Source organism: Mustelus asterias, unplaced genomic scaffold (genome assembly GCF_964213995.1).
Source record: "Mustelus asterias unplaced genomic scaffold, sMusAst1.hap1.1 HAP1_SCAFFOLD_1017, whole genome shotgun sequence".
Classification (NCBI taxonomy): domain Eukaryota; kingdom Metazoa; phylum Chordata; class Chondrichthyes; order Carcharhiniformes; family Triakidae; genus Mustelus; species Mustelus asterias.
The window spans coordinates 110,775-137,192 of record NW_027590962.1 but is presented as its reverse complement, the minus strand read 5'-3'; the positions used below and the strand labels follow the sequence as shown (position 1 = coordinate 137,192).

General features: G+C 53.5%; 2 protein-coding genes across 2 annotated transcripts; one reads left to right on the top strand and one right to left on the bottom strand.

Annotated features, from left to right (window-relative positions):
• Positions 1-2,277: 2,277 nt before the first annotated feature.
• On the bottom strand, positions 2,278-15,580 carry LOC144487742 (U4/U6 small nuclear ribonucleoprotein Prp31-like). The gene is made up of 6 exons (XM_078205813.1): positions 15,477-15,580; positions 9,555-9,755; positions 8,252-8,312; positions 5,481-5,564; positions 3,780-3,877; positions 2,278-2,427 (listed from the first exon to the last, which is right to left on the bottom strand). Exons 2-6 carry the CDS (start codon positions 9,726-9,728, stop codon positions 2,317-2,319), a joined length of 528 nt encoding a protein of 175 aa, XP_078061939.1. The 5' UTR covers positions 9,729-9,755; positions 15,477-15,580; the 3' UTR covers positions 2,278-2,316.
• Positions 15,581-15,617: 37 nt separating this feature from the next.
• tfpt (TCF3 (E2A) fusion partner) lies at positions 15,618-26,131 on the top strand. Its single transcript, XM_078205815.1, has 5 exons — positions 15,618-16,362; positions 18,616-18,686; positions 21,676-21,745; positions 24,991-25,242; positions 25,789-26,131. Exons 1-5 carry the CDS (start codon positions 16,135-16,137, stop codon positions 25,921-25,923), a joined length of 756 nt encoding a protein of 251 aa, XP_078061941.1. The 5' UTR covers positions 15,618-16,134; the 3' UTR covers positions 25,924-26,131.
• Positions 26,132-26,418: the final 287 nt, after the last annotated feature.

Genomic DNA, 26,418 nt, shown 5'->3' with positions numbered 1-26,418 from the left:
GTCCCCCTCTGGTCCCCCGACCCTCCTGTCGCTGGAACAGTTTCTCCTTATCGACCCCCGTCACAAACCCCCTTCCCCGATTCGGAACGCCTCGATTCAATCTCCCCCTTAACCTTCTCCACTCGAAGGGGAACGACCCCCCGCCCCTCACCCGCAGCTTACCAGGGTGACTCGCTGGGGTGAGGGAAGGGTCTCGAGAGCAGGGATGACTGGAACAGGTTGATGCTGTCCACAGTTTCTGAGATTGAAAAGCCTCAACCTCATGGAAAGAGATCAAATTAAGAGGGAGGGTGTCTGACACGGTCATACTGAGAGGCAGGACCCCCTCACATCCCTTCCCACTGGGCCCAGGGGGAGCGGGCGGGGGCCGCACAGCAGCTTCAGGGGACGGTATCCATTTTGGACTGAGCTGGGGGGGGAGAATTCCTTCACTCGGGGAGGGGGTTGGGGTGCGATGCCGATTCTCAGCCGCCGCGTCTGTTGGTGGGCCGAGAGATTGAGCAGTTTTTGAATGTAGGGGAAAAGCAAAGGCAAGAGGGGGGGGGAAAGAGACAGAGAGAGGGGTGGGGGAGAGAGAGAGGGGGGGCGGGGGAGACAGAGAGAGAGGGGGGCGGGGGAGAGAGAGAGAGGGGCGGGCGGGGAGACAGAGAGAGGGGGCGGGCGGGGGAGACAGAGAGAGGGGCGGGCGGGGGGGACAGAGAGAGAGCAGGGCAGGGGAGACAGAGAGCGGGGCGGGGGAGACAGAGAGCGGGGCGGGGGAGACAGAGAGGGGGAGACAGAGAGGGGGGAGGGGCGGGGGAGACAGAGAGGGGGGAGGGGCGGGGGAGACAGAGAGGGGGGAGGGGTGGGGGAGACAGAGAGAGGGCAGGGCGGGGGAGACAGAGAGAGAGAGAGAGAGAGGGTGGGGGAGACAGAGAGCGGGGCAGGCGGGGGAGAGAGAGAGAGAGGGGGTGGGGAGACAGAGAGCGGGGCGGGGGAGACAGAGAGGGGGGAGGGGCGGGGGAGACAGAGAGGGGGAGGGGCGGGGGAGACAGAGAGGGGGGAGAGGCGGGGGAGACAGAGAGGGGGAGGGGCGGGGGAGACAGAGAGGGGGAGGGGCGGGGGAGAGAGAGAGGGGGGGGCGGGGGAGAGAGAGAGGGGGGGGCGGGGGAGAGAGAGAGAGAGAGAGAGGGGGTGGGGGAGACAGAGAGCGGGGCGGGGGAGACAGAGCCGGGGCGGTGGAGACAGAGAGAGAGAGAGATATAGAGATAGAAGTCAAGGAGGAAGAGAGTGGCAGATGCAACCATGTTGAATGGGTGTGGGTGTGCAGCAAGCTTGAGGGGCTGAATGGCCACGTGCCATGTCTGATGTGTTTAGACATTCCAAGGATCTTCGGTCCAAAATCGCCAGTTCAATGGCGTCACAGCCCCCGCTCGATCGACACACTAACCCCCACCTTCAACACTCACTCCCTCCACCACCGACGCACAGAGGCAGCCGTGTGTACCATCTACAAGATGCACTGCAGCGACTCACCAAGGCTCCTTCAACAGCACCTTCCAAACCCACCACCTCTACCACCGAGAAGGACAAGGGCAGCAGACACATGGGGAACACCCCCACCTGCAAGCTCCCCCTCCGAGCCCCACACACACCATCCTGACTTGGAAATATATCGGCTGTTCCTTCACTGTCGCTGGGGTCAAAATCCTGGAACTCCCTCCCTAACAGCACTGGGGGTGTACCTACACCACACGGACTGACTGATGTCCAATAACAATCCTGGAACTCCCTCCCTAACAGCACTGTGGGTGTATCTACACCACACGGACTGACTGATGTCCAATAACAATCCTGGAACTCCCTCCCTAACAGCACTGTGGGTGTACCTACACCACACGGGACTGACTGGTGTCCAATAACAATCCTGGAACTCCCTCCCTAACAGCACTGTGGGTGTACCTACACCACACAGACTGACTGATGTCCAATAACAATCCTGGAACTCTCTCCCTAACAGCACTGTGGGTGTACCTACACCACACGGGACTGACTGGTGCCCAATAACAATCCTGGAACTCCCTCTCTAACAGCACTGTGGGTGTACCTACACCACACGGACTGACTGATGTCCAATAACAATCCTGGAACTCCCTCCCTAACAGCACTGTGGGTGTACCTACACCACGTGGGACTGCTGCAGGTTCGAGGCAGTGGCTCACCCACCACCTTTGAGGGGCAATTAGGAATGGGTAATAAATGCTGGGTCCAGCCAGAGACCCCACATCTGGTGATGAAATGATGAAGACATGGACGGGGGGAGGTGGGGAAACGTTCTTACCCCTGTGTGGTAGATGCTGTCACACTCACTACCATGATCGTGGCGTTGGTGAGGATCTGCTGAAGGTTCTCGTTGTTTTTGCAGCGGTCCAGGTTGTTTCCAAGTTCCTTTGGAGTGGGAGAGAAAAAACAGAAAACTTTAACAAGAGATGAAACATGCACGTCATTTGAAGGACAGAGGGGGCGGAAAAACAGAATACATCTCGAGTGAATAGGTGACAACCGCATCCCAAAGCCCTCCATCCACCATCAGTCACACAAGTACAGACACACCCGGCAGCCATTTTGCAGCCATCTTGGGTCCAGCAGCCATTTTGTGGCCAGTAAACTCAGACCACAAAATGACCAGATCACAGGGGGATGAAAATTGTAGTGTCTGGAGGAGGTTACGGGGATAGGGAGGGAGGGAGCGAGGGAGGGATTTGAACAGGAGGGTGAGGATTGTAGGGGCTGGAGGAGGTTACAGAGATAGGGAGGGAGGGAGCGAGGGAGGGATTTGAACAGGAGGATGAGAATTGTAGGGGCTGGAGGAGGTTACAGAGATAGGGAGGGAGGGAGCGAGGGAGGGATTTGAACAGGAGGATGAGAATTGTAGGGACTGGAGGAGGTGACAGAGATGGGAGGGAGCGAGGGAGGGATTTGAACAGGAGGATGAGAATTGTAGGGGCTGGAGGAGGTTACAGAGATAGGGAGGGAGCGAGGGAGGGATTTGAACAGGAGGATGAGAATTGTAGGGGCTGGAGGAGGTTACAGAGATAGGGAGGGAGCGAGGGAGGGATTTGAACAGGAGGATGAGGATTGTAGGGACTGGAGGAGGTGACAGAGATAGGGAGGGGGGGGTGAGGGAGGGATTTGAACAGGAGGATGAGGATTGTAGGGGCTGGAGGAGGTTACAGAGATAGGGAGGGAGCGAGGGAGGGATTTGAACAGGAGGGTGAGAATTGTAGGGGCTGGAGGAGGTTACAGAGATAGGGAGGGAGGGAGCGAGGGAGGGATTTGAACAGGAGGGTGAGGATTGTAGGGGCTGGAGGAGGTTACAGAGATAGGGAGGGAGGGAGCGAGGGAGGGATTTGAACAGGAGGATGAGAATTGTAGGGGCTGGAGGAGGTTACAGAGATAGGGAGGGAGCGAGGGAGGGATTTGAACAGGAGGATGAGGATTGTAGGGACTGGAGGAGGTGACAGAGATAGGGAGGGAGGGGGTGAGGGAGGGTTTTGGGCTGCAGGAGGTTACAGAGATAGGGAGGGAGGGAGGGGGTGAGGGAGGGATTGGAACAGGAGGATGAGAATTGTAGGGGTTGGAGGAGGTTACAGAGATAGGGAGGGAGGGGGTGAGGGAGGGTTTTGGGCTGCAGGAGGTTACAGGGATAGGGAGGGAGGGAGGGAGCAAGGGAGGGATTTGGGCTGCAGGAGGTTACAGGGATAGGGAGTGGGGTCTGCTGATGTGTTGCCTTGCCTCACCTTTACTGTGCGAATGTAGTCCAGAGCATTGGGAACCAGAGACTCCAGCTCCGGGAATCGCTTGGAGTATTTGTCCCTCACATACTTGTGGATAATATCTGATGGCGGAAAGACGAGAGATGATTAATTAAACTCTTCGCTCAGGCATATCTAACATTGGACGGGGTGTAGTTGGCAAAATTATAGAAGTCTGGTCTCCAGTTCTCTGGCAAGTGTGGATACGGAAACCGGAACTGTGCACGGTGCTCCCAGTGTGGTCTAACCGAGGGATAGGGAGACTGGAACTGTGCACGGTGCTCCCAGTGTGGGTCTAACCGAGGGATACGGAGACTGGAACTGTGCACAGTGCTCCCAGTGTGGTCTAACCGAGGGATACGGAGACTGGAACTGTGCACGGTGCTCCCAGTGTGGGTCTAACTGAGGGATACGGAGACTGGAACTGTGCACAGTGCTCCCAGTGTGGTCTAACCGAGGGATACGGAGACTGGAACTGTGCACGGTGCTCCCAGTGTGGTCTAACCGAGAGATACGGAGACCGGAACTGTGCACGGTGCTCCCAGTGTGGTCTAACCGAGAGGTACGGAGACCGGAACCGTGCACGGTGCTCCCAGTGTGGTCTAACCGAGGGATACGGAGACCAGAACTGTGCACGGTGCTCCCAGTGTGGTCTAACCGAGGGATACGGAGACTGGAACTGTGCACGGTGCTCCCAATGTGGTCTAACCGAGGGATACAGAGACTGGAACTGTGTACGGTGCTCCCAGTGTGGGTCTAACCGAGGGATACGGAGACCGGAACTGTGCACGGTGCTCCCAGTGTGGTCTAACCGAGGGATACGGAGACTGGAACTGTGCACGGTGCTCCGAATGTGGTCTAACCGAGGGATACGGAGACTGGAACTGTGCACAGTGCTCCCAGTGTGGTCTAACCGAGGGATACGGAGACTGGAACTGTGCACGGTGCTCCCAGTGTGGTCTAACCGAGGGATACGGAGACCGGAACTGTGCACGGTGCTCCCAGTGTGGTCTAACCGAGGGATACAGCGACCGGAACTGTGCACGGTGCTCCCAGTGTGGTCTAACCGAGGGATACGGAGAATGGAACTGTGTACGGTGCTCCCAGTGTGGTCTAACCGAGGGATACGGAGACTGGAACTGTGCACAGTGCTCCCAGTGTGGTCTAACCGAGGGATACGGAGGCTGGAACTGTGCACGGTGCTCCCAGTGTGGTCTAACCGAGGGATACGGAGACTGGAACTGTGCACGGTGCTCCCAGTGTGGTCTAACTGAGGGATACGGAGACTGGAACTGTGCACGGTGCTCCCAGTGTGGTCTACCTGAGGGATACGGAGACTGGAACTGTGCACGGTGCTCCCAGTGTGGTCTAACCGAGGGATACAGCGACTGGAACTGTGCACAGTGCTCCCAGTGTGGTCTAACCGAGGGATACGGAGACTGGAACTGTGCACGGTGCTCCCAGTGTGGTCTAACCGAGGGATACAGCGACTGGAACTGTGCACGGTGCTCCCAGTGTGGTCTAACCGAGGAATGTGGAAATAGGTGAATTAGCATTGACAATGGTTGGTGTATGTGCACCCTCCCAGATACCGCTATCCCTGTATGAGTGTATTTCTCACGCTCCTCCTCCCCCTGCCCCCGGGTCCCAGGTTCAGTGTGACTGACGGATTGAAGAGGAACTCACTGATCTCATTGTCAATCTCCACCGTGAGGTTGTTAGCATCCACGATGAGCTTGTACTCCGGGTCCGACTCCACTGGTCCAGTAACTGAGGAGAGAGGCAGGCACAACAAAAGAGGAATTACACACACAACACACAGCACAAAACAGAAAGAAACCATTCAGCCCCCGCCCTGCCGCACAATCCTCTCCCACCTCCCCGCCTCATCTCACACCCTCCTCCCGTCCCCAAACCCTCCCAAGTCCTTTCTCCCTATGCCTTTGTCAAAATTCCACTCCGACTGTATCTCCATTGTTCCCCTCGATCCTTTCTCTGTGGGAGTCAGTTCACGTTCCTCCATCTAGAAAAGAACTCAAACAGGGACTTAGAAGGGCAAAAAGGGGTCACGAAATGTCCTTGGCAGACAGGATTAAGGAGAATCCTAAGGCATTTTATACATACGTTAGGAACAAGAGGGTTGTTAGGGAAAGAATCGGACCTCTCAGGGACAAAGGAGGGGAATTATGCTTCGAACCAAAGGAAGTAGGTGAGATCCTAAACGAATACTTTGCATCAGTATTCACAAAGGAGAGGGACATGTTGACTGGCAGTGTCTCAGAGAGGTGTGTTGACCCGTTAGAAAAAAATCTCAATTACAAGGGAGGAAGTGTTAGGTTTTTTAGGAAACATTAAGACAGACAAATCCCCAGGGCCGGATGGAATCTATCCTAGACTCCTCAGGGAGGCAAGAGATGCAATTGCTGGGCCTCTAACAGAAATCTTTGTCTCTTCACTGGACACAGGTGAGGTCCCAGAGGATTGGAGGATAGCAAATGTGGTCCCGTTATTTAAGAAGGGTAGGAAGGATAACCCGGGTAATTATAGGCTGGTGAGCTTGAGGTCTGTGGTAGGGAAATTGTTGGAGATGATTCTTAGAGATAGGATACATACGCATTTAGAACTGAATAATCTCATTAGCGATAGACAGCATGGTTTTGTACGAGGGAGGTCATGCCTCACAAATTTGGTTGAGTTTTTTGAGGAGGTGACAAAAACGATTGACAAGGGAAGGGCCGTGGATGTCGTCTATATGGATTTTAGTAAAGCGTTTGACAAGGTCCCTCATGGCAGGCTGGTGCAAAAGGTTAAATCTCACGGGATAAAAGATGAGCTAGCTAGATGGGTGGAGAACTGGCTTAGCCATAGAAGACAGAGGGTAGCAGTGGAGGGGTCTTTTTCCGGTTGGAGGTCTGTGACTAGTGGAGTTCCGCAGGGCTCTATACTGGGATTTGCTGTTTGCGATAAATGATTTGGAGGAAGATGTAGCTGGTGTGATCAGTAAGTTTGCGGACGACACAAAGATTGCTGGAGTTGCGGATAGTGATGAACATTGTCAGAGAATACAGCAGGATATAGATAGGCTGGAACATTGGGCGGAGAAATGGCAGATGGAATTTAATCCAGATAAATGCGAAGTGATGCATTTCGGTAGATCTAATGTAAGGGGGAGCTATACAATAAATGGCAGAACCATCAGGAGTATAGACACACAGAGGGACCTGGGTGTACAAGTCCACAGATCTTTAAAGGTGGCAGCACAGGTGGAGAGGGTGGTGAAGAAGGCATATGGCATGCTTGCCTTTATTGGACGGGGCATAGAATATAAAAGTTGGCATATGATGTTGCAGCTGTATAGAATGTTGGTTAGGCCACATTTGGAATACTGTGTCCAGTTCTGGTCGCCACACTACCAGAAGGACGTGGAGGCTTTGGAGAGAGTACAGAAAAGGTTTACCAGGATGTTGCCTGGTATGGAGGGTCTCAGCTATGAGGAGAGATTGGGTAGACTGGGGTTGTTCTCCCTGGAAAGACGGAGGATGAGGGGTGACCTAATAGAGGTGTATAAAATTATGAAGGGCATAGATAGAGTGAACAGTGGGAAGCTTTTTCCCAGGTCGGAGGTGATGAACACAAGGGGTCACGGGTTCAAGGTGAGGGGGGCAAGGTTCAACACAGATGTCAGGGGGACGTATTTTACACAGAGGGTGGTGGGGGTCTGGAATGCACTGCCAAGCAAGGTGATTGAGGCGGACATGCTGGGATCGTTTAAGACTTATCTCGATAACCACATGAACAGACTGGGAATAGAGGGATACAAATGAATGGTCTAGTTGGGCACATGAGCGGCGCAGGCTTGGAGGGCCGAAGGGCCTGTTCCTGTGCTGTTTGTTCTTTGTCCTGAATTTCCCATCCACCCCCACCGACTGCCTCATGTCCATAATCCCGGTCTCACCCACAAGATGCAAACATTTTCTTTATGTCAACGCAACCGAGACTGTGTTAAACAGAGTGCAGCGCTCCCTCAGTACTGGCTCCGGGGGGAGTGTCGGCCTGGATTATGGAGCTCAAATCCCAGAGTATATACATCTACCCCCGACAGGGCAGCGCTCCCTCAGTACTGACCCTCTGACAGTGCGGCACTCCCTCAGTACTGACCCTCTGACAGTGCGGCACTCCCTCAGTACTGACCCTCTGACAGTGCAGCACTCCCTCAGTACTGGCTCCGGGGGGAGTGTCGGCCTGGATTATGGAGCTCAAATCCTAGAGTATATACATCTACCCCCGACAGTGCAGCACTCCCTCGGTACTGGCATGCGGGACGGGGGGTGCTGTCGGTGAGCGAGACACCCTTCAACTCTCTCTGAAGTTGGATTTAAATCCCTGTAGCTGAGAGAGATTACATTGGGAGTCACATGTTTCTACCAGGCACCTTGGAGCAGAAGCTGACTGCTTACCTTCCGAAGATTTACGCTGCTTGCCGATGTAATCTCCCATTTTGGAAATAATCTCCGCAAACTGCAAATACAGAAACAAACGTAACAACTCCCTCTGCTGCAGCATTGTTCACCACCTCAGAATTACCCACAGCATTCTCAGACAAAAGCCCAGCCAGCGAAGACTTTCAAAGCATGGTCACTGTTGTAATGTAGGAAATGTGGAACTCAATTTGTGCACAGAAAGCTCCCACAGACTGCAATGTGGTAATGACCCAGATGTGGAGATGCCGGCGTTGGACTGGAGTAAACACAGTAAGAAGTCTCACAACACCAGATTAAAGTCCAACAGGTTTATTTGGTAGCACGAGCTTTCGGAGCGCTGCTCCATCATCAGGTGAGTGAGGAGTTGTGTTCACAAACAGGGCATATACAGACACGGGCGGCACGGTAGCACAGTGGTTAGCACTGCTGCTTCACAGCTCCAGGGACCTGGGTTCGATTCCCGGCTCGGGTCACTGTCTGTGTGGAGTTTGCACATTCTCCCCGTGTCTGCGTGGGTTTCCTCCGGGTGCTCCGGTTTCCTCCCACAGTCCAAAGATGTGCGGGTTAGGTTGATTGGCCGTGCTAAAATTGCCCCTTAGTGTCCTGAGATGTGTAGGTTAGAGGGATTAGTGGGTAAATATGTAGGGATATGGGGGTAGGGCCTGGGTGGGATTGTGGTCGGTACAGACTCGATGGGCCGAATGGCCTCTTTCTGCACTGTAGGGTTTCTATGATTTCAAACTCAATTTACAGAATAATGGTTGGAATGCGAGTCTTTACACGTAATCAAGTCTTAAAGGTACAGACACAATGTGAGTGGAGAGAGGGTTAAGCACAGGTTAAAGAGATGTGTATTGTCTCCAGACAGGACAGTTAGTGAGATTTTGCAAGCCCAGGCAGGTTGTGGGGGTGACAGATAGTGTGACATGAACCCAAGATCCCGGTTTAGGCCGTCCTCATGTGTGCGGAAGTTGGCTATCAGTTTCTGCTCAGCGACTCTGCGCTGTCGTGTGTCGTGAAGGCCGCCTTGGAGAACGCTTACCTGAAGATCAGAGGCCCAGATCAACTGTGTTTTTTTAAGAGATATTGGTTGAGGGATAAATATTGGCTCCAGGAGTTCCCTCAGTACTGGCACTGGGGGAAGTGTCAGCCTGGATTATGGAGCTCAAATCATAGAGTATATACATCTACCCCCGACAGTGCGGCACTCCCTCAGTACTGGCACCGGGATCCCTGCACATTCAAACCCCTCTCCTGTGACGGGGAAGGCGTCACTTGCCTGCTTGCTGTCGCGGAGCTTGGCGATACTCTTCACCGAGTCCACGGAGAGGTCGAGCTGCATCTCCTCCTCCACCACATCGATGGTCTCTTCATCTTCTTCGTCCACGAAGCTCTCGTCCTCCTCCTCCGCTGCCTCCTCCAGGTCAGCGAGCAACTCATCCGCCAGAGACATGGTAAATCTGAGGACAAATAGTGGGGGCTGCCAACACCACCACATCACAAAGACACATTAACAAAGGCAGATGTCGCATATACAGCACCCAGTAACGGCACAACCTCACGGGAGCAATTATCCAACACCATCTGACTCCCGGCCACCCGAGGAGCATTAGAGGCAGGCGACCGAAAAGTCAAAGAGGGAGGTGTTAAGGAGCTGATTAAAAGGAGAGAGATAGAATTGAAGGAAATTTGAGACAGAATTGAAGTATGGCACAGTGGTTAGCACTACTGCCTCACAGTGCCAGGGACTCGGGTTCGATTCCCGGCTCGGGTCACTCTCTGTGTGGAGTTTGCACATTCTCCCCATGTCTGCGTGGGTTTCCTCCGGGTGCTCCGGTTTTCTCCCACAGTCCAAAGATGTGCAGGTTAGGTGCATTGGCCCCGCTAAATTGCCCTTTAGTGTTTAAAGATGTGTGAATTGGGGGATTAGCATGATAAATGTGTGGCGTTACGGGGAGCGGGCAGAGGGTGGGCCTGGATAAGATGCTCTATCGGAGATTCGGTGCAGATGTGATGGGCCAAATGACTTCCTTCTGCACCCCAAGGATTCCAAAAAGGAAATTTGAGAGACAGAATTGATGGAAATTTCAGAGAAAGGGGAGCTCAGGAGTAGGCCATTCTGTCCCTCGAGTCTACCCCGTCATCCATGACAATCACAGCTGATCCGATTGCAGTTTTTAGAATCCTCCCACCCTCGTGTTTATCTACCTCTGACCCAGCCTCCACCGCTCTCTGAGGAGGGAACGAGGGGTCCAAAGATTCACGACCCTCAACGAAGAAAATTCTCCTCATCTCCACTTTCAATGGTAGGCCCCTTATTTTTAAACTGTGCCCACCTCCCACGAGGGAGGAACAGCCTCTCAGCAGCCCCCTCACCTCCCCTCCATCCCCGGGATCTTCAACAAGATCACCTCTCAACTCCAATCGGCTCAAACCTTTCCTTGTGAGACAACAGGCCACGATCCCAGGAATCTGTCCAGTGAACCTTCTCTGAACTGTTTCTAATGCAGTTATATCCTTGCTTAAATAAGGAGACCAAAACTGTACACAATCCTCCAGATGTGGTCTCATCAAAACCCTGTGTAGCTATAGCCAAAAATCCCTATTTTTTTTATAATCCACTGCCCTGGAGACAGACGCTGACACTCCACTCGCCTTCCTAGTCACTCGCTGCATCTGCACACCAACCTTTCCTGATTCCAGGACACCCAGATCCCTCTGCAATCTCCCTCTCTCCAGTTCAATAACATGCTGCTTTTCCATTCGCCAAAATGGACAAGCTCCCACGACCCCACATCAGACCTGCCAAATTGCGCCCACCAGCTGAACCAATCCATATCCCTCTGCAGATTCTCTGTAACCTCCTCACAACTTACTGCCCTATGTACCTCGATGTCATCAGCAAATTGAGTCATCTACATTCAGTCCCTTCATCCAAACTGTTGATTTAGATTGGATTACAAAGAGCTGAGGCTCTCCACTTGTCACACAAGACACAGGAGTTTTCAGTTTCCTGTGAGCTAACTAAGCCTCTATCTAAGCTAATATTCCCCCTCCGCACCACGAGCTGTAACTTTGTTGGGACTTTTGATGTGGCGCCTTGTCAAATCACCACATCTACAGGTTCCCCTCTATCCACATCACTTCCTCAGTGAACTCCAATAAATTAGCCAAACGTGATTGCTCTCACAAGTTAGCCCTGTCTGACGCCATTGCGATTTTCTAAGTGTCCCATTACAACTTCCTAAATAACACATTCCAGCTATTTTCCTGCGACAGAACTAAAAGGAATTGTTTAAAACTCATTGATGGGGAGGTGGGCATCACTGGCTAGACCCAACATTTATTGCACATCCCTAATTGCCCCTCGAGAAGGTGGTGGGTAAGTCGCCATCTTGAACTCGCTGCAGTCCCGTGTGGTGTAGGTACACCCACAGTGCTATTAGGGAGGGAGTTCCAGGATTGTTATTGGACATCAGTCAGTCCGTGTGGTGTAGGTACACCCACAGTGCTGTTAGGGAGGGAGTTCCAGGATTGTTATTGGACATCAGTCAGTCCGTGTGGTGTAGGTACACCCACAGTGCTGTTAGGGAGGGAGTTCCAGGATTGTTATTGGACATCAGTCAGTCCGTGTGGTGTAGGTACACTCACAGTGCTGTTAGGGAGGGAGTTCCAGGGTTGTTATTGGACACCAGCCAGTCCGTGTGGTGTAGATACACCCACAGTGCTGTTAGGGAGGGAGTTCCAGGATTGTTATTGGACATCAGTCAGTCCTGTGTGGTGTTGGTACACTCACAGTGCTGTTAGGGAGGGAGTTCCAGGATTGTTATTGGACATCAGTCAGTCCATGTAGTGTAGGTACACCCACAGTGCTATTAGGGAGGGGTTGTGATGCTAATTGTTATTTTAGAGGCTGTTGTCTGAATTTGAAGCGAGGGGAAGGGAATTTGGGAACCTTTCTCCTGTTTGAACCAAATAAACAAAATCAAATTAACTGAGGGACACCTCGGAAGGGGCAGCTCCCGAAAAGGAGGGCAACCACCCGGAAACAGAACCACCAGGCGGAAAGGAAACTCGCTCAGTGATGGAGACTTGGTTAAAAGGACAGGACTGGCAGCTGAATATTCCGGGGTATAAGTGTTTTAGGCGAGACAGAGGAGGGGCTAGGAGAGGTGGGGGAGTAGCAATGCTGGTTAGGGAGCATGTTACAGCGGTACAGAGGGTGGACAATATGGAAGGGTCAGGTAACGAGTCACTGTGGGTGGAGCTCAGAAACAGGAAGGGTGCAGTCACTATGCTGGGGGTATACTACAGGCCTCCCAACAGCCCACGGGAAGTTGAGGAACGGATATGTAAGGAGATTCTGGACAGGTGCAGAAAAAAATAGGGTTGTTGTAGTGGGAGACTTTAATTTCCCTCACATAGACTGGAAATCGCTTAGGGCTGGGGGCCTGGATGGGGAAGAATTTATAAAATGCGTACAGGAAGGTTCTTTGGAACAACATGTTGACAGTCCAACTAGAGAGGGGGCTATACTGGACCGAGTACTGGGGAATGAGCCCGGTCAGGTCATCAAAGTTGCAGTAGGGGAACATGTGGCAAATAGTGACCACAATTCTGTAAACTTTAGGATAGTAATGGAAAAAGATGAGTGTTGTCCTATGGGTAAGTTGCTGAATTGGGGGAAGCCTAACTACAGCCGGATTAGGCAGGATTTGATGGCTGTTGATTGGGAGAGGCTGTTCGAGGGTAAATCCACATCTGGCATGTGGGAGTCTTTTAAGGAGCAGTTGATAGGACTGCAGGACAGGCATGTGCCTGTAAAGAGGAAGGATAGGAAAGGTAGGATTCGGGAGCCGTGGATAACCAGTGAAATTGTGGGTCCAATCAAAAAGAAAAAAAGAGGCATACATGAGGTCCAGGCAGCTAAAAACAGATGGAGCACTGGAGGAATAGAGAAAGTAGAAAAGAACTCAAACAGGGACTTAGAAGGGCAAAAAGGGTCACGAAATGTCCTTGGCAGACAGGATTAAGGAGAATCCTAAGGCATTTTATACATATGTTAGGAACAAGAGAGTTGTTAGGGAAAGAATCGGACCTCTCAGGGACAAAGGAGGGGAATTATGCTTAGAACCAAAGGAAGTACGTGAGATCCTAAACGAATACTTTGCATCAGTATTCACAAAGGAGAGGGACATGTTGACTGGCAGTGTCTCAGAGAGATGTGTTGACCCGTTGGAAAAAATCTCAATTACAAGGGAGGAAGTGTTAGGTTTTTTGGGAAACATTAAGACAGACAAATCCCCAGGGCCGGATGGCATCTATCCTAGACTCCTCAGGGAGGCAAGAGATGCAATTGCTGGGCCTCTAACAGAAATCTTTGTCTCTTCACTGGACACAGGTGAGGTCCCAGAGGATTGGAGGATAGCAAATGTGGACCCGTTATTTAAAAAGGGTAGCAAGGATAACCCGGGTAATTATAGGCTGGTGAGCTTGTGGTAGGGAAATTGTTGGAGAAGATTCTTAGAGATAGGATATATGCGCATTTAGAACTGAATAATCTCATTAGCGATAGACAGCATGGTTTTGTACGAGGGAGGTCATGCCTCACAAATTTGGTTGAGTTTTTTGAGGAGGTGCAAAAACGATTGACGAAGGAAGGGCCGTGGATGTCGTCTATATGGATTTTAGTAAAGCGTTTGACAAGGTCCCTCATGGCAGGCTGGTGCAAAAGGTTAAATCTCACGGGATAAAAGGTGAGCGAGCTAGATGGGTGGAGAACTGGCTTAGCCATAGAAGACAGAAGGTAACAGTGGAGGGGTCTTTTTCTGGTTGGACGTCTGTGACTAGTGGTGTTCCGCAGGGCTCTGTACTGGGACCTCTGCTGTTTGTGATATATATAAATGATTTGGAGGAAGATGTAGCTGGTGTGATCAGTAAGTTTGCGGACGACACAAAGATTGCTGGAGTTGCGGATAGTGATGAACATTGTCAGAGAATACAGCAGGATATAGATAGGCTGGAACATTGGGCGGAGAAATGGCAGATGGAATTTAATCCAGATAAATGCGAAGTGATGCATTTCAGTAGATCTAATGTAAGGGGGAGCTATACAATAAATGGCAGAACCATCAGGAGTATAGACACACAGAGGGACCTGGGTGGACAAGTCCACAGATCCTTAAAGGTGGAAAGGGTGGTGAAGAAGGCATATGGAATGCTTGCCTTTATTGGATGGGGCATAGAATATCAAAGTTGGCATATGATGTTGCAGATGTATAGAACGCTGGTTAGGCCACATTTGGAATAGTGCGTCCAGTTCTGGTCGCCGCACTACCAGAAGGACGTGGAGGCTTTGGAGAGAGTACAGAAAAGGTTTACCAGGATGTTGCCTGGTATGGAGGGGCTTAGCAATGAGGAGAGATTGGGTAAACTGGGGTTGTTCTCCCTGGAAAGACGGAGGATGAGGGGCGACCTAATAGAGGTGTATAAAATGATGAAGGGCATAGATAGAGTGAACAGTGGGAAGCTTTTTCCCAGGTCGGAGGTGACGAACTCAAGGGGTCACGGGTTCAAGGTGAGGGGGGCAAGGTTCAACACAGATGTCAGGGGGACGTATTTTACACAGAGTGTGGTGGGGGCCTGGAATGCACTCCCAAGCAAGGTGATTGAGGCGGACACGCTGGGATCGTTTAAGACTTATCTAGATGGCCACATGAACAGACTGGGAATAGAGGGATACAAACGGATGGTCTAGTTAGGAACACATGAGCGGCGCAGGCTTGGAGGGCCGAAGGGCCTGTTCCTGTGCTGTATTGTTCTTAAAACATCAGAGTAAAGGGGTGAGTGATGGAGCGCGGTGCCCAGTGGGTACAGCTGGCATTAACAGTGCCCTGGCACACCGCTCGCTCCCTCTCTCCGGGGGGCACCCAGCCATAGAGACAGCCACGGTGCCCGGGCAGGCAGGGTGAGCCAGAGGCAATTTGGGAAGACAGGCTGCAGGGAATGGGATCCCATTGGCACTGACATTAGAAACAGGCTCAGCTCTGATGATGGTCTAATGGCCTCATGGTTAAAGCCTCCCCCGCCCCGCCCAACCGTCCCGTCCCGCCCCGCCCAACCGTCCCGTCCCGCCCCCGCCAACCGCCAACCGCCCTCCATTCCAAACCGGCCCAACGTTCCAAACCAAACCGCCACTCACGCCGCGCGCGCCTCTGCTCCGCACCAGCTGTCCACCGGGAGAAGGCCCGCCTTCCTAGCCGCTCGTGCCGGCCCCGCCCACCGTGCCGCGCGCCCCGATTGGTCCAAACCGCTGTCAATCACAGCAGACGCCCCGCCCACCCCCCAGCCATCCTCTCGGCCGCCGTTTCCGACAGCAGGGGAAGTGAGGCATGATGGGATTGTCAACCATTCCCCTCTCCCCCCCCACTGAAGGGGTTTTAAAGTGACCTTTCTCTTCTTTTTAGCTCCAAATTTCAAGCCCTGGGAACCAACAGAAGAATAATTATTTTTAATTTAGGGCAACCATCCCCAATTCCTTACCCCAGCGTTAAACCGAACATCGGCCCCAGTGGCGCCAACGCAGATAAGATGGCCGCCTGGCTCTGTTAAATCCTGCCTCCCTATTGGCTGGTTGAGGTGGAAGCCAACTTCATGGGCGTCCGGCGCCGCCAACACAGCCCCGTTTGCGTTTTTCGTCTGACGAGTCAACAGGAGAAGGAGCGGGGTGAGGGGCGGTCAGATACACTTATTTAAAGGCAGCTAAATCACAGGGGACGCTGAGCACCCCAGGACACTTGTCGGGCTTTTCTTTTCCCTCTACGAAGTGGCCTTCTTCTGCCCTCCCGCCCCTGCCAGAGATGGCCGCAGTCAGCTTTGACGACTTCCCCGGCCCCTGCTCGGAGCTGGCCCTGCCCCCTCTCTTTGGGGGCAACATCCTGGAGAGCGAGCTGGAACAGGAGGTGGAGTTCGCCGACGCAGGGCTGATCGAGGACAATGGCGAAGAGGAGGCCACCCAGGAGCTGTGCAGGGAGAGGTATCGCAAGAAGTACCACGCCCTGCAACGCCGGTGCAAGGAGATGGAGTCGGTAATGTGTAGCCCACCGGGGCTCTCATCTCATCTCTGATAGGCAGCATTGAGACGCCGAACGGGGTTACAACAGGGCTTGAGATGTTTCAGCTTGCGGGCAAGACTGGAATTAACAGGGAGAGGAGGGGGGAGCATCGATAGGAGTCAGTCACGAATCAATCTAACTGAGGAGTGGGGGAGGAATTCATGAGAGACATCTTTACCCGGAGTGAGTGGAGAATGTGGAAATGGCTCCCACAGGGAGAGGCTCAAGGGGAATAGCAGAGATACATAAAACTGGGGAGGGGGATCCTGGAAAACAGAAGGGAGAAAGAAATCTTTGTATCCTCTCTGGCGACAGGGGAGGTCCCAGATGATTGAGAATAACCAATGTTGTTCCTTTGTTTAAGAGGGGTTGCAAGGATAATCCAGATAATTACAGGCCGGTGATCTGAACATCAGTGGTAGGGAAATTATTGGAGAGGATTCTTCGAGACAGGATTTACTCCTATTTGGAAATAAGTGGACATTATAGCGAGAGGCAACATGGTTTTGTGAAGGGGAGGTCATGTTTCACTAACTTGATTGAGTTTTTTGAGGAAGTGCTGAAGATGATTGATGAGGGTTGGAGGGTGGATGTTGTCTACATGGACTTCACGGATATCAGAAGGACGTATTTTACACAGAGGGTGGTGGGGGCCTGGAATGCGCTGCCGGGCAAGGTGGTGGAGGCGGACACACGAGGAACGTTTAAGACTTATCTAGATAGCCACATGGACGGAGTGGGAATGGAGGGATACAAAAGAATGGTATAGTTTGGACCAGGGAGCGGCGCGGGCTTGGAGGGCTGAAGGGCCTATTCCTGTGCTGTATTGTTCTTTGTTCTTTGTTGACTTCAGTAAGGCCTTTGACAAGGTCCCTCATGGTAGACTGGTGCAGAAGGTGAAGTCGCATGGGATCAGAGGTGAGCTGGCAAGGTGGATACAAAAATGGCTCGGTCATAGAAGACAGAGGGTAGCAGTGGAAGGGTGCGTTTCTGAATGGAGGGCTGTGACAAGTGGTGTTCCTCAGGGATCAGTGCTGGGACCTTTGCTGTTTGTAATATATATCAATGATTTGGAGGAAAATGTAACTGGATTGATTAGTAAGTTTGCGGACGACACAAAAGTTGGTGGATTTGCGGTTAGCGATGAGGACCATCAGGGGATACAGCAGGATATAGATCGGTTGGAGGCTTGGGCGGAGAGATGGCAGATGGAGTTTAATCCGGACAAATGTGAGGTAATGCATTTTGGAAGGTCTAATACAGATAGGAAATATACAGTAAATGACAGAACCCTTAAGAGTATTGATAGGCAGAGGGATCTGGGTGTACAGGTACACAGGTCGCTGAAAGTGGCAATGCAGTGGAGAAGGTAGTCAAGAAGGCATACGGCATGCTTGCCTTCATCGGCCGGGACACTGAGTTTAAAAATTGGCAAGTCATGTTGCAGCTTTATAGAACCTTAGTTAGGCCGCACTTGGAATATAGTGTTCAATTCTGGTCGCCACACTACCAGAAGGATGTGGAGGCTTTGGAGAGGGTTCAGAAAAGATTTACCAGGATGTTGCCTGGTATGGAGGGCATTAGCTATGAGGAGAGGTTGGAGAAACTTGGTTTGTTCTCACTGGAGCGACGGAGGTTGAGGGGAGACCTGATAGAAGACTACAAGATTATGAGGGGCATGGACAGAGTGGCTAGTCAGAAGCTTTTTCCCAGGGTGTAAGAGTCAATTACTCGGGGGCACAGGTTTAAGGTGTGAGGGGCAAGGTTTAAAGGAGATGTACGAGGCAGATTCTTTACACAGAGGGTGGTGGGTGCCTGGAACTCACTGCCGGGGGAGATAGTGGAAGCGGATTCGATAGTGAGTTTTAAGGGGCTTCTTGATAAATACATGAATAGGATGGGAATAGAGGGATCTGGTCCCCGGAAGGGTAGGGGGTTTAGTTCAGTCGGGCAGCACGGTCGGTGCAGGCTTGGAGGGCCGAAGTGCCTGTTCCTGTGCTGCAATTTTTTTGTTCTTTGAATAGAAGGCGATGGGGACAGGCTGAGACGGATAGGGGTGTGAGGAGGGGCTGGAATCAAGCCAGGGCACGAGCATTAACCCAGTGGGCTGAATGTCCTCTGCTGGACAGTGTGTCTAACTGTAAGCTGCGAGATGAAGGCGGGACATCTTAACGTTCCATGCTGTGTTCCTATGTTTAAACATTGGACTTCTCTTCAAATATTCAGGTAAATGAAATGCTCCTCAACAGACTGGAGTACGTCAAGAAGATAACGCAGAGGTTCAAGAAAGAACGCAGGTCAGTGATCCCTGGGTGAGAGAGAGAGGGGGGAAATCAGCCAGGGTTCCTGCTCCTGATCCCTGTCCAGTGATCCCTGGGTTAGAGAGAGAGGGGAAATCAGCCAGGGTTCCTGCTCCTGATCCCTGTCCAGTGATCCCTGGGTTAGAGAGAGAGGGGAAATCAGCCATGGTTCCTGCTCCTGATCCCTGTCCAGTGATCCCTGGGTTAGAGAGAGGGGAAATCAGCCAGGGTTCCTGCTCCTGATCCCTGTCCAGTGACCCCTGGGTTAGAGAGAGAGGGGAAATCAGCCAGGGTTCCTGCTCCTGATCCCTGTCCAGTGATCCCTGGGTTAGAGAGAGAGAGAGAGAGAGAGAGGGAGAATCAGCCAGGGTTCCTGCTCCTGATCACTGTCCAGTGATCCCTGGGTTAGAGAGAGAGGGGAAATCAGCCAGGGTTCCTGTTCCTGATCCCTGTCCAGTGATCCCTGGGTTAGAGAGAGAGAGAGAGAGGGGAAATCAGCCAGTGTTCCTGCTCCCGATCCCTGTCCAGTGATCCCTGGATTAGAGAGAGAGGGGGAAATCAGCCAGGGTTCCTGCTCCTGATCCCTGTCCAGTGACCCCTGGGTTAGAGAGAGAGAGGGGAAATCAGCCAGGGTTCCTGCTCCTGATCCCTGTCCAGTGATCCCCTGGGTTAGAGAGAGGGGAAATCAGCCAGGGTTCCTGCTCCTGATCCCTGTCCAGTGATCCCTGGGATAGAGAGAGAGGGGAAATCAGCCAGGGTTCCTGCTCCTGATCCCTGTCCAGTGACCCCTGGGTTAGAGAGAGAGAGGGGAAATCAGCCAGGATTCCTGCTCCTGATCACTGTCCAGTGACCCCTGGGTTAGAGAGAGAGAGAGGGGAAATCAGCCAGGGTTCCTGCTCCTGATCACTGTCCAGTGATTTCTGGGTGAGGGAGAGAGGGTGTGTGCCAGGGTCAGTACTGAGGGAGTGCTGCACTGTCAGTGGGTCTGTACTGAGGGAGTGCCGCACTGTCAGAGGGTCAGTGCTGAGGGAGTGCCGCACTGTCAGAGGTTCATTACTGAGGGAGTGCCGCACTGTCAGAGGGTCAGTACTGAGGGAGTGCCGCACTGTCAGAGGGTCAGTGCTGAGGGAGTGCCGCACTGTCAGAGGGTCAGTGCTGAGGGAGTGCCGCACTGTTAGAGGGTCAATACTGAGGGAGTGCCGCACTGTCAGAGGGTCAGTACTGAGGGAGTGCCGCACTGTCAGAGGGTCAGTGCTGAGGGAGTGCCGCACTATCAGAGGGTCAGTACTGAGGGAGTGCCGCACTGTCAGAGGGTCAATACTGCGGGAGGCCGCACTGTCAGAGGGTCAGTACTGAGGGAGTGCCGCACTGTCAGAGGGTCAGTACTGAGGGAGTGCCGCACTGTCAGAGGGTCAGTACTGAGGGAGTGCCACACTGTCAGAGGGTCAGTACTGAGGGAGTGCCGCACTGTCAGAGGGTCAGTGCTGAGGGAGTGCTGCACTGTCAGAGGGTCAGTACTGAGGGAGTGCCGCACTGTCAGAGGGTCAGTACTGAGGGAGTGCCGCACTGTCAGAGGGTCAGTACTGAGGGAGTGCCGCACTGTCAGAGGGTCAGTACTGAGGGAGTGTCGCACTGTCAGAGGGTCAGTACTGAGGGAGTGCCGCACTGTCAGAGGGTCAGTACTGAGGGAGTGCTGCACTGTCAGAGGGTCAGTACTGAGGGAGTGCCGCACTGTCAGAGGGTCAGTACTGAGGGAGTGCCGCACTGTCAGAGGGTCAGTACTGAGGGAGTGCCGCACTGTCAGAGGGTCAGTACTGAGGGAGTGCCGCACTGTCAGAGGGTCAGTACTGAGGGAGTGCCGCACTGTCAGAGGGTCAGTACTGAGGGAGTGCTGCACTGTCAGAGGGTCAGTACTGAGGGAGTGCTGCACTGTCAGAGGGTCAGTACTGAGGGAGTGCTGCACTGTCAGAGGGTCAGTACTGAGGGAGTGCCGCACTGTCAGAGGGTCAGTACTGAGGGAGTGCCGCACTGTCAGAGGGTCAGTACTGAGGGAGTGCCGCACTGTCAGAGGGTCAGTACTGAGGGAGTGCCGCACTGTCAGAGGGTCAGTACTGAGGGAGTGCCGCACTGTCAGAGGGTCAGTACTGAGGGAGTGCCGCACTGTCAGAGGGTCAGTACTGAGGGAGTGCCGCACTGTCAGAGGGTCAGTACTGAGGGAGTGCGCACTGTCAGAGGGTCAGTACTGAGGGAGTGCCGCACTGTCAGAGGGTCAGTACTGAGGGAGTGCCGCACTGTCAGAGGGTCAGTGCTGAGGGAGTTCCGCACTGTCAGAGGGTCAGTACTGAGGGAGTGCCGCACTGTCAGAGGGTCAGTACTGAGGGAGTGCCGCACTGTCAGAGGGTCAGTACTGAGGGAGTGCTGCACTGTCAGAGGGTCAGTGCTGAGGGAGTGCCGCACTGTCAGAGGGTCAGTACTGAGGGAGTGCTGCACTGTCAGAGGGTCAGTGCTGAGGGAGTGCCGCACTGTCAGAGGGTCAGTACTGAGGGAGTGCTGCACTGTCAGAGGGTCAGTGCTGAGGGAGTGCCGCACTGTCAGAGGGTCAGTACTGAGGGAGTGCCGCACTGTCAGAGGGTCAGTGCTGAGGGAGTGCCGCACTGTCAGAGGGTCAGTACTGAGGGAGTGCTGCACTGTCAGAGGGTCAGTGCTGAGGGAGTGCCGCACTGTCAGAGGGTCAGTACTGAGGGAGTGCCGCACTGTCAGAGGGTCAGTGCTGAGGGAGTGCTGCACTGTCAGAGGGTCAGCGCTGAGGGAGTGCCGCACTGTCAGAGGGTCAGTACTGAGGGAGTGCTGCACTGTCAGAGGGTCAGTGCTGAGGGAGTGCTGCACTGTCAGAGGGTCAGTGCTGAGGGAGTGCTGCAATGCCGTGTTACAAGCTGGTTTTATGGACTGTTACCTGATGCTAATATTTTGATTTCTGTTTTGTTAGATTTTTAATGAAGTGTCTGGACTCTCACGGTGACGGCTACAGAACGGCCCAGCTCACTATCCTGCTCGAGGTAACCCCTCACCCCTCACTGTTCTGTGCCTCCATCAAACGGTCTGAAATATTAGGTCTCCAGGTCTCGCATCCCCAAAACCTGACACATCCGCAATTTACAGCCTTAAACTCTCACCTTTCCCCGTCATTTCTGCAGAGAAAACATGCGCTGCGTATGTGCTACTCTGCCATCCGCACTTTTGTAATCCGCGGGAGGTCCTGCTGACAGAACCCCTGGAATGGCAAGGTTTCATCGCACCCCGTGTCATGTCAAGAGATATTAAGGACAAAGGACCAAAAGCTCGATCAAAGAGGGAGGTTTTATGGAACATCTGACAGGAGGACAGAGAGTGCGAGTGTGAGACACAAGGAGGGAGGGACAGAGAGAGAGTGGCAGAGAGGTTTAGGGAGGGAATTCCAGAGTTTAGGCACCCCCCCCCCCCCGAGGCAGCTGAAGGCGCGGCCGCCAATGGCGGAGCGATGGGAATTGGGGGATGTTCAAGGGGCCGGAATCGGAGTAACGCAGAGATCTCGAGGGGTTGTAGGAGGTTTCAGAGATAGGGACGGAGGGAGCGAGGGAGGGATTTGAACAGGAGGATGAGAATTGTAGGGGCTGGAGGAGGTTACAGAGATAGGGAGGGGGCGAGGGAGGGATTTGAACAGGAGGATGAGGATTGTAGGGGCTGGAGGAGGTTACAGAGATAGGGAGGGAGCGAGGGAGGGATTTGAACAGGAGGATGAGGATTGTAGGGGCTGGAGGAGGTTACAGAGATAGGGAGGGAGGGAGCGAGGGAGGGATTTGAACAGGAGGATGAGAATTGTAGGGGCTGGAGGAGGTTACAGAGATAGGGAGGGGGCGAGGGAGGGATTTGAACAGGAGGATGAGGATTGTAGGGGCTGGAGGAGGTTACAGAGATAGGGAGGGAGCGAGGGAGGGCTTTGAACAGGAGGATGAGAATTGTAGGGGCTGGAGGAGGTTACAGAGATAGGGAGGGGGCGAGGGAGGGATTTGAACAGGAGGATGAGGATTGTAGGGGCTGGAGGAGGTTACAGAGATAGGGAGGGGGCGAGGGAGGGATTTGAACAGGAGGATGAGGATTGTAGGGGCTGGAGGAGGTTACAGGGATAGGGAGGGAGGGAGCGAGGGAGGGATTTGAACATGAGGATGAGAATTGTAGGGGCTGGAGGAGGTTACAGAGATAGGAAGGGAGCGAGGGAGGGATTTGAACAGGAGGATGAGAATTGTAGGGGCTGGAGGAGGTTACAGAGATAGTGAGGGAGGGAGGGATTGGAACAGGAGGGTGAGAATTGTAGGGGCTGGAGGAGGTTACAGGGATAGGGAGGGAGGGAGGGATTTGAACAGGAGGGTGAGGATTGTAGGGGCTGGAGGAGGTTACAGAGATAGGGAGGGAGCGAGGGAGGGATTTGAACAGGAGGATGAGAATTGTAGGGGCTGGAGGAGGTTACAGAGATAGGGAGGGAGCGAGGGAGGGATTTGAACAGGAGGATGAGAATTGTAGGGGCTGGAGGAGGTTACAGAGATAGGGAGGGAGGGAGCGAGGGAGGGATTTGAACAGGAGGGTGAGGATTGTAGGGGCTGGAGGAGGTTACAGAGATAGGGAGGGAGCGAGGGAGGGATTTGAACAGGAGGATGAGAATTGTAGGGGCTGGAGGAGGTTACAGAGATAGGGAGGGAGGGAGCGAGGGAGGGATTTGAACAGGAGGATGGGAATTGTAGGGGCTGGAGGAGGTTACAGAGATAGGGAGGGAGGGAGCGAGGGAGGGATTGGAACAGGAGGATGAGAATTGTAGGGGCTGGAGGAGGTTACAGGGATAGGGAGGGAGGGAGGGATTTGAACAGGAGGATGAGGATTGTAGGGGCTGGAGGAGGTTACAGGGATAGGGAGGGAGGGAGGGATTGGAACAGGAGGGTGAGGATTGTAGGGGCTGGAGGAGGTTACAGAGATAGGGAGCGAGGGAGCGAGGGAGGTATTTGAACAGGAGGATGAGAATTGTAGGGGCTGGAGGAGGTTACAGGGATAGGGAGGGAGGGAGGGATTTGAACAGGAGGATGAGGATTGTAGGGGCTGGAGGAGGTTACAGAGATAGGGAGGGAGGGAGCGAGGGAGGGATTTGAACAGGAGGATGGGAATTGTAGGGGCTGGAGGAGGTTACAGAGATAGGGAGGGAGGGAGCGAGGGAGGCATTGGAACAGGAGGATGAGAATTGTAGGGGCTGGAGGAGGTTACAGGGATAGGGAGGGAGGGAGGGAGCGAGGGAGGGATTGGAACAGGAGGGTGAGGATTGTAGGGGCTGGAGGAGGTTACAGAGATAGGGAGGGAGGGAGGGATTTGAACAGGAGGGTGAGGATTGTAGGGGCTGGAGGAGGTTACAGGGATAGGGAGGGAGGGGGGCGAGTTGGGATATGGTGGGCAGCGGAGCATGAGAGGATTGGACCAGCTGATGTTGTTGGAGGTCTGGAAACAGGAGAATGTTAGAGAGGCGGAGTCTGGAGGTGAGAGAGGGCGAGGTGAGGGTCAGCAGCCAATGGGCTAAGGCCAGGAATGTTCCGGAGGTGGAAACACGCCATCCTCATGACGGCCTGGGGTAAAAGGCCAGGAGGTCACCCCGGGTCCAGCGTGAGTGCGGAGTCCTTCCTGGAGTCCGGAGTGCTCCCTCCACCCAAGCCAGGAGAGAGGGATGGGACCCAGAGGGACTGAGACGGCTTTGACATTGCCAGTAATTATTTGGGGGCCTGTGAATTGGCCCTGGATCTTCCATTCAGACAGGCGAGGCAGCCAGAGACTCGGCTGTCTGTCACACTGGAAACACAGACACCTCCGAGACACCAGACACCACAGACACCTCACAGACACCACCGAGATCTTTGAAATCTTAGAAACCCTACAGCACAGAAAGAGGCCATTCGGCCCATCGAGTCTGCACCGACCTCAATCCCACCCAGGCCCTACCCCCATATCCCTACATATTTACCCACTAATTCCTCTAACCTACGTATCCCAGGACTCTAAGGGGCAATTTTTAACCTGGCCAATCAACCTAACCCGCACATCTTTGGACTGTGGGAGGAAACCGGAGCACCCGGAGGAAACCCACGCAGACACGGGGAGAATGTGCAAACTCCACACAGACAGTGACCCAAGCCGGGAATCGAACCCAGGTCCCTGGAGCTGTGAAGCAGCAGTGCTAACCACTGTGCTACCGTGCCGTCTAACTGAGGGTGAACTCCTTCTCTGTTGACAGGATGCGGGCAGCCACGGAGAGGACACCCTGCTGGGCGACCCGGCCTCCAGCAGCCTGCTGGAGGGGCAGGATGCCCAGGCACCCAGACCCCGGCCACTGGCCTCACAGGGGTCACAGGAGCCGGGCAGCCCCCTGCCTGCTGAAGGGGGCGCCGCCAAGAGGAAGAGGTTCAAGGATGAGAGGGAGCCTCAACCAGCGGGCAAGAGGCATTCCAGTCCCTTCTACATCCTGGCACACGACCAGATCAAACAGGTACTGCGTCATACACATAGGTGGGCACAGAGTGAGGAGATGGTGGGGGAAGAGTGGTGGAAGTTTAGGTACACCGTGAGTGAACAGGAAGGGGTTTGGGTCCATTGGGATTGTGTGCAGTGGGAGTGAACGGGAAGGGGTTTGGGTCCATTGGGATTGTGTACAGTGGGAGTGAACGGGAAGGGGATTGGGATTGTGTACAGTGGGAGTGAACGGGAAGGGGTTTGGGTCCATTGGGATTGTGTACAGTGGGAGTGAACGGGAAGGGGATTGGGATTGTGTACAGTGGGAGTGAATGGGAAGGGATTGGGATTGTGTACAGTGGGAGTGAACGGGAAGGGATTGGGATTGTGTACAGTGGGAGTGAACGGGAAGGGATTGGGATTGTGTACAGTGGGAGTGAACGGGAAGGGATTGGGATTGTGTACAGTGGGAGTGAACGGGAAGGGATTGGGATTGTGTACAGTGGGAGTGAACGGGAAGGGATTGGGATTATAAATATTCTTGGTGACCTCTCTGTGTTGCTTCATTACTTGTCCTTCACAGGAATGCAGTGATGATGAGCTGTCTCCCCGAGATGGGTCTGAGTCCCTGGGTCAGGTGTGGGACCCTGGGAGTCCTGAGGAGAAAGCGGGATACAGCAACTACCCGAGTCCGGCAGTGTACCCCGAGTTTGACTGAGCTTCTGAAGAAAGGTCGGGAAGAGGGGAGAGGCGGGTGGGTAGGGAATAGTACAGCACCTCACAAACACTGTTCCATTGCCTTGTTCAATGTCTGCATGGGACCATGTCCGGCAAGGAGTTCCCAAGTGGATTAGCCTCCGGATTATACATTGAATCCAGGATTTTTACCTGTTCCCATGTGTCACAGAAATAAATGTGTAACTTCTGCCCAGCGTCATGCTTCTGTGTCCCATTCAGCATTCTGACACTCTCTTGGAATGCATCACCCGAAATAGGAAGCAGTTTGAGAGTAGAGCTTCTCTTTGGCTGTCCCGAAGCTCTTCTCTCCAACCTCCCACCCTCCCAAACCAACCTCCAGGTCTGACAATCCTCCTGTTCAAATCCCTCCCTCCCTATCTCTGTAACCTCCTCCAGCCCCTACAATTCTCATCCTCCTGTTCAAATCCCTCCCTCACTCCCTCCCTATCTCTGTAACCTCCTCCAGCCCATACAA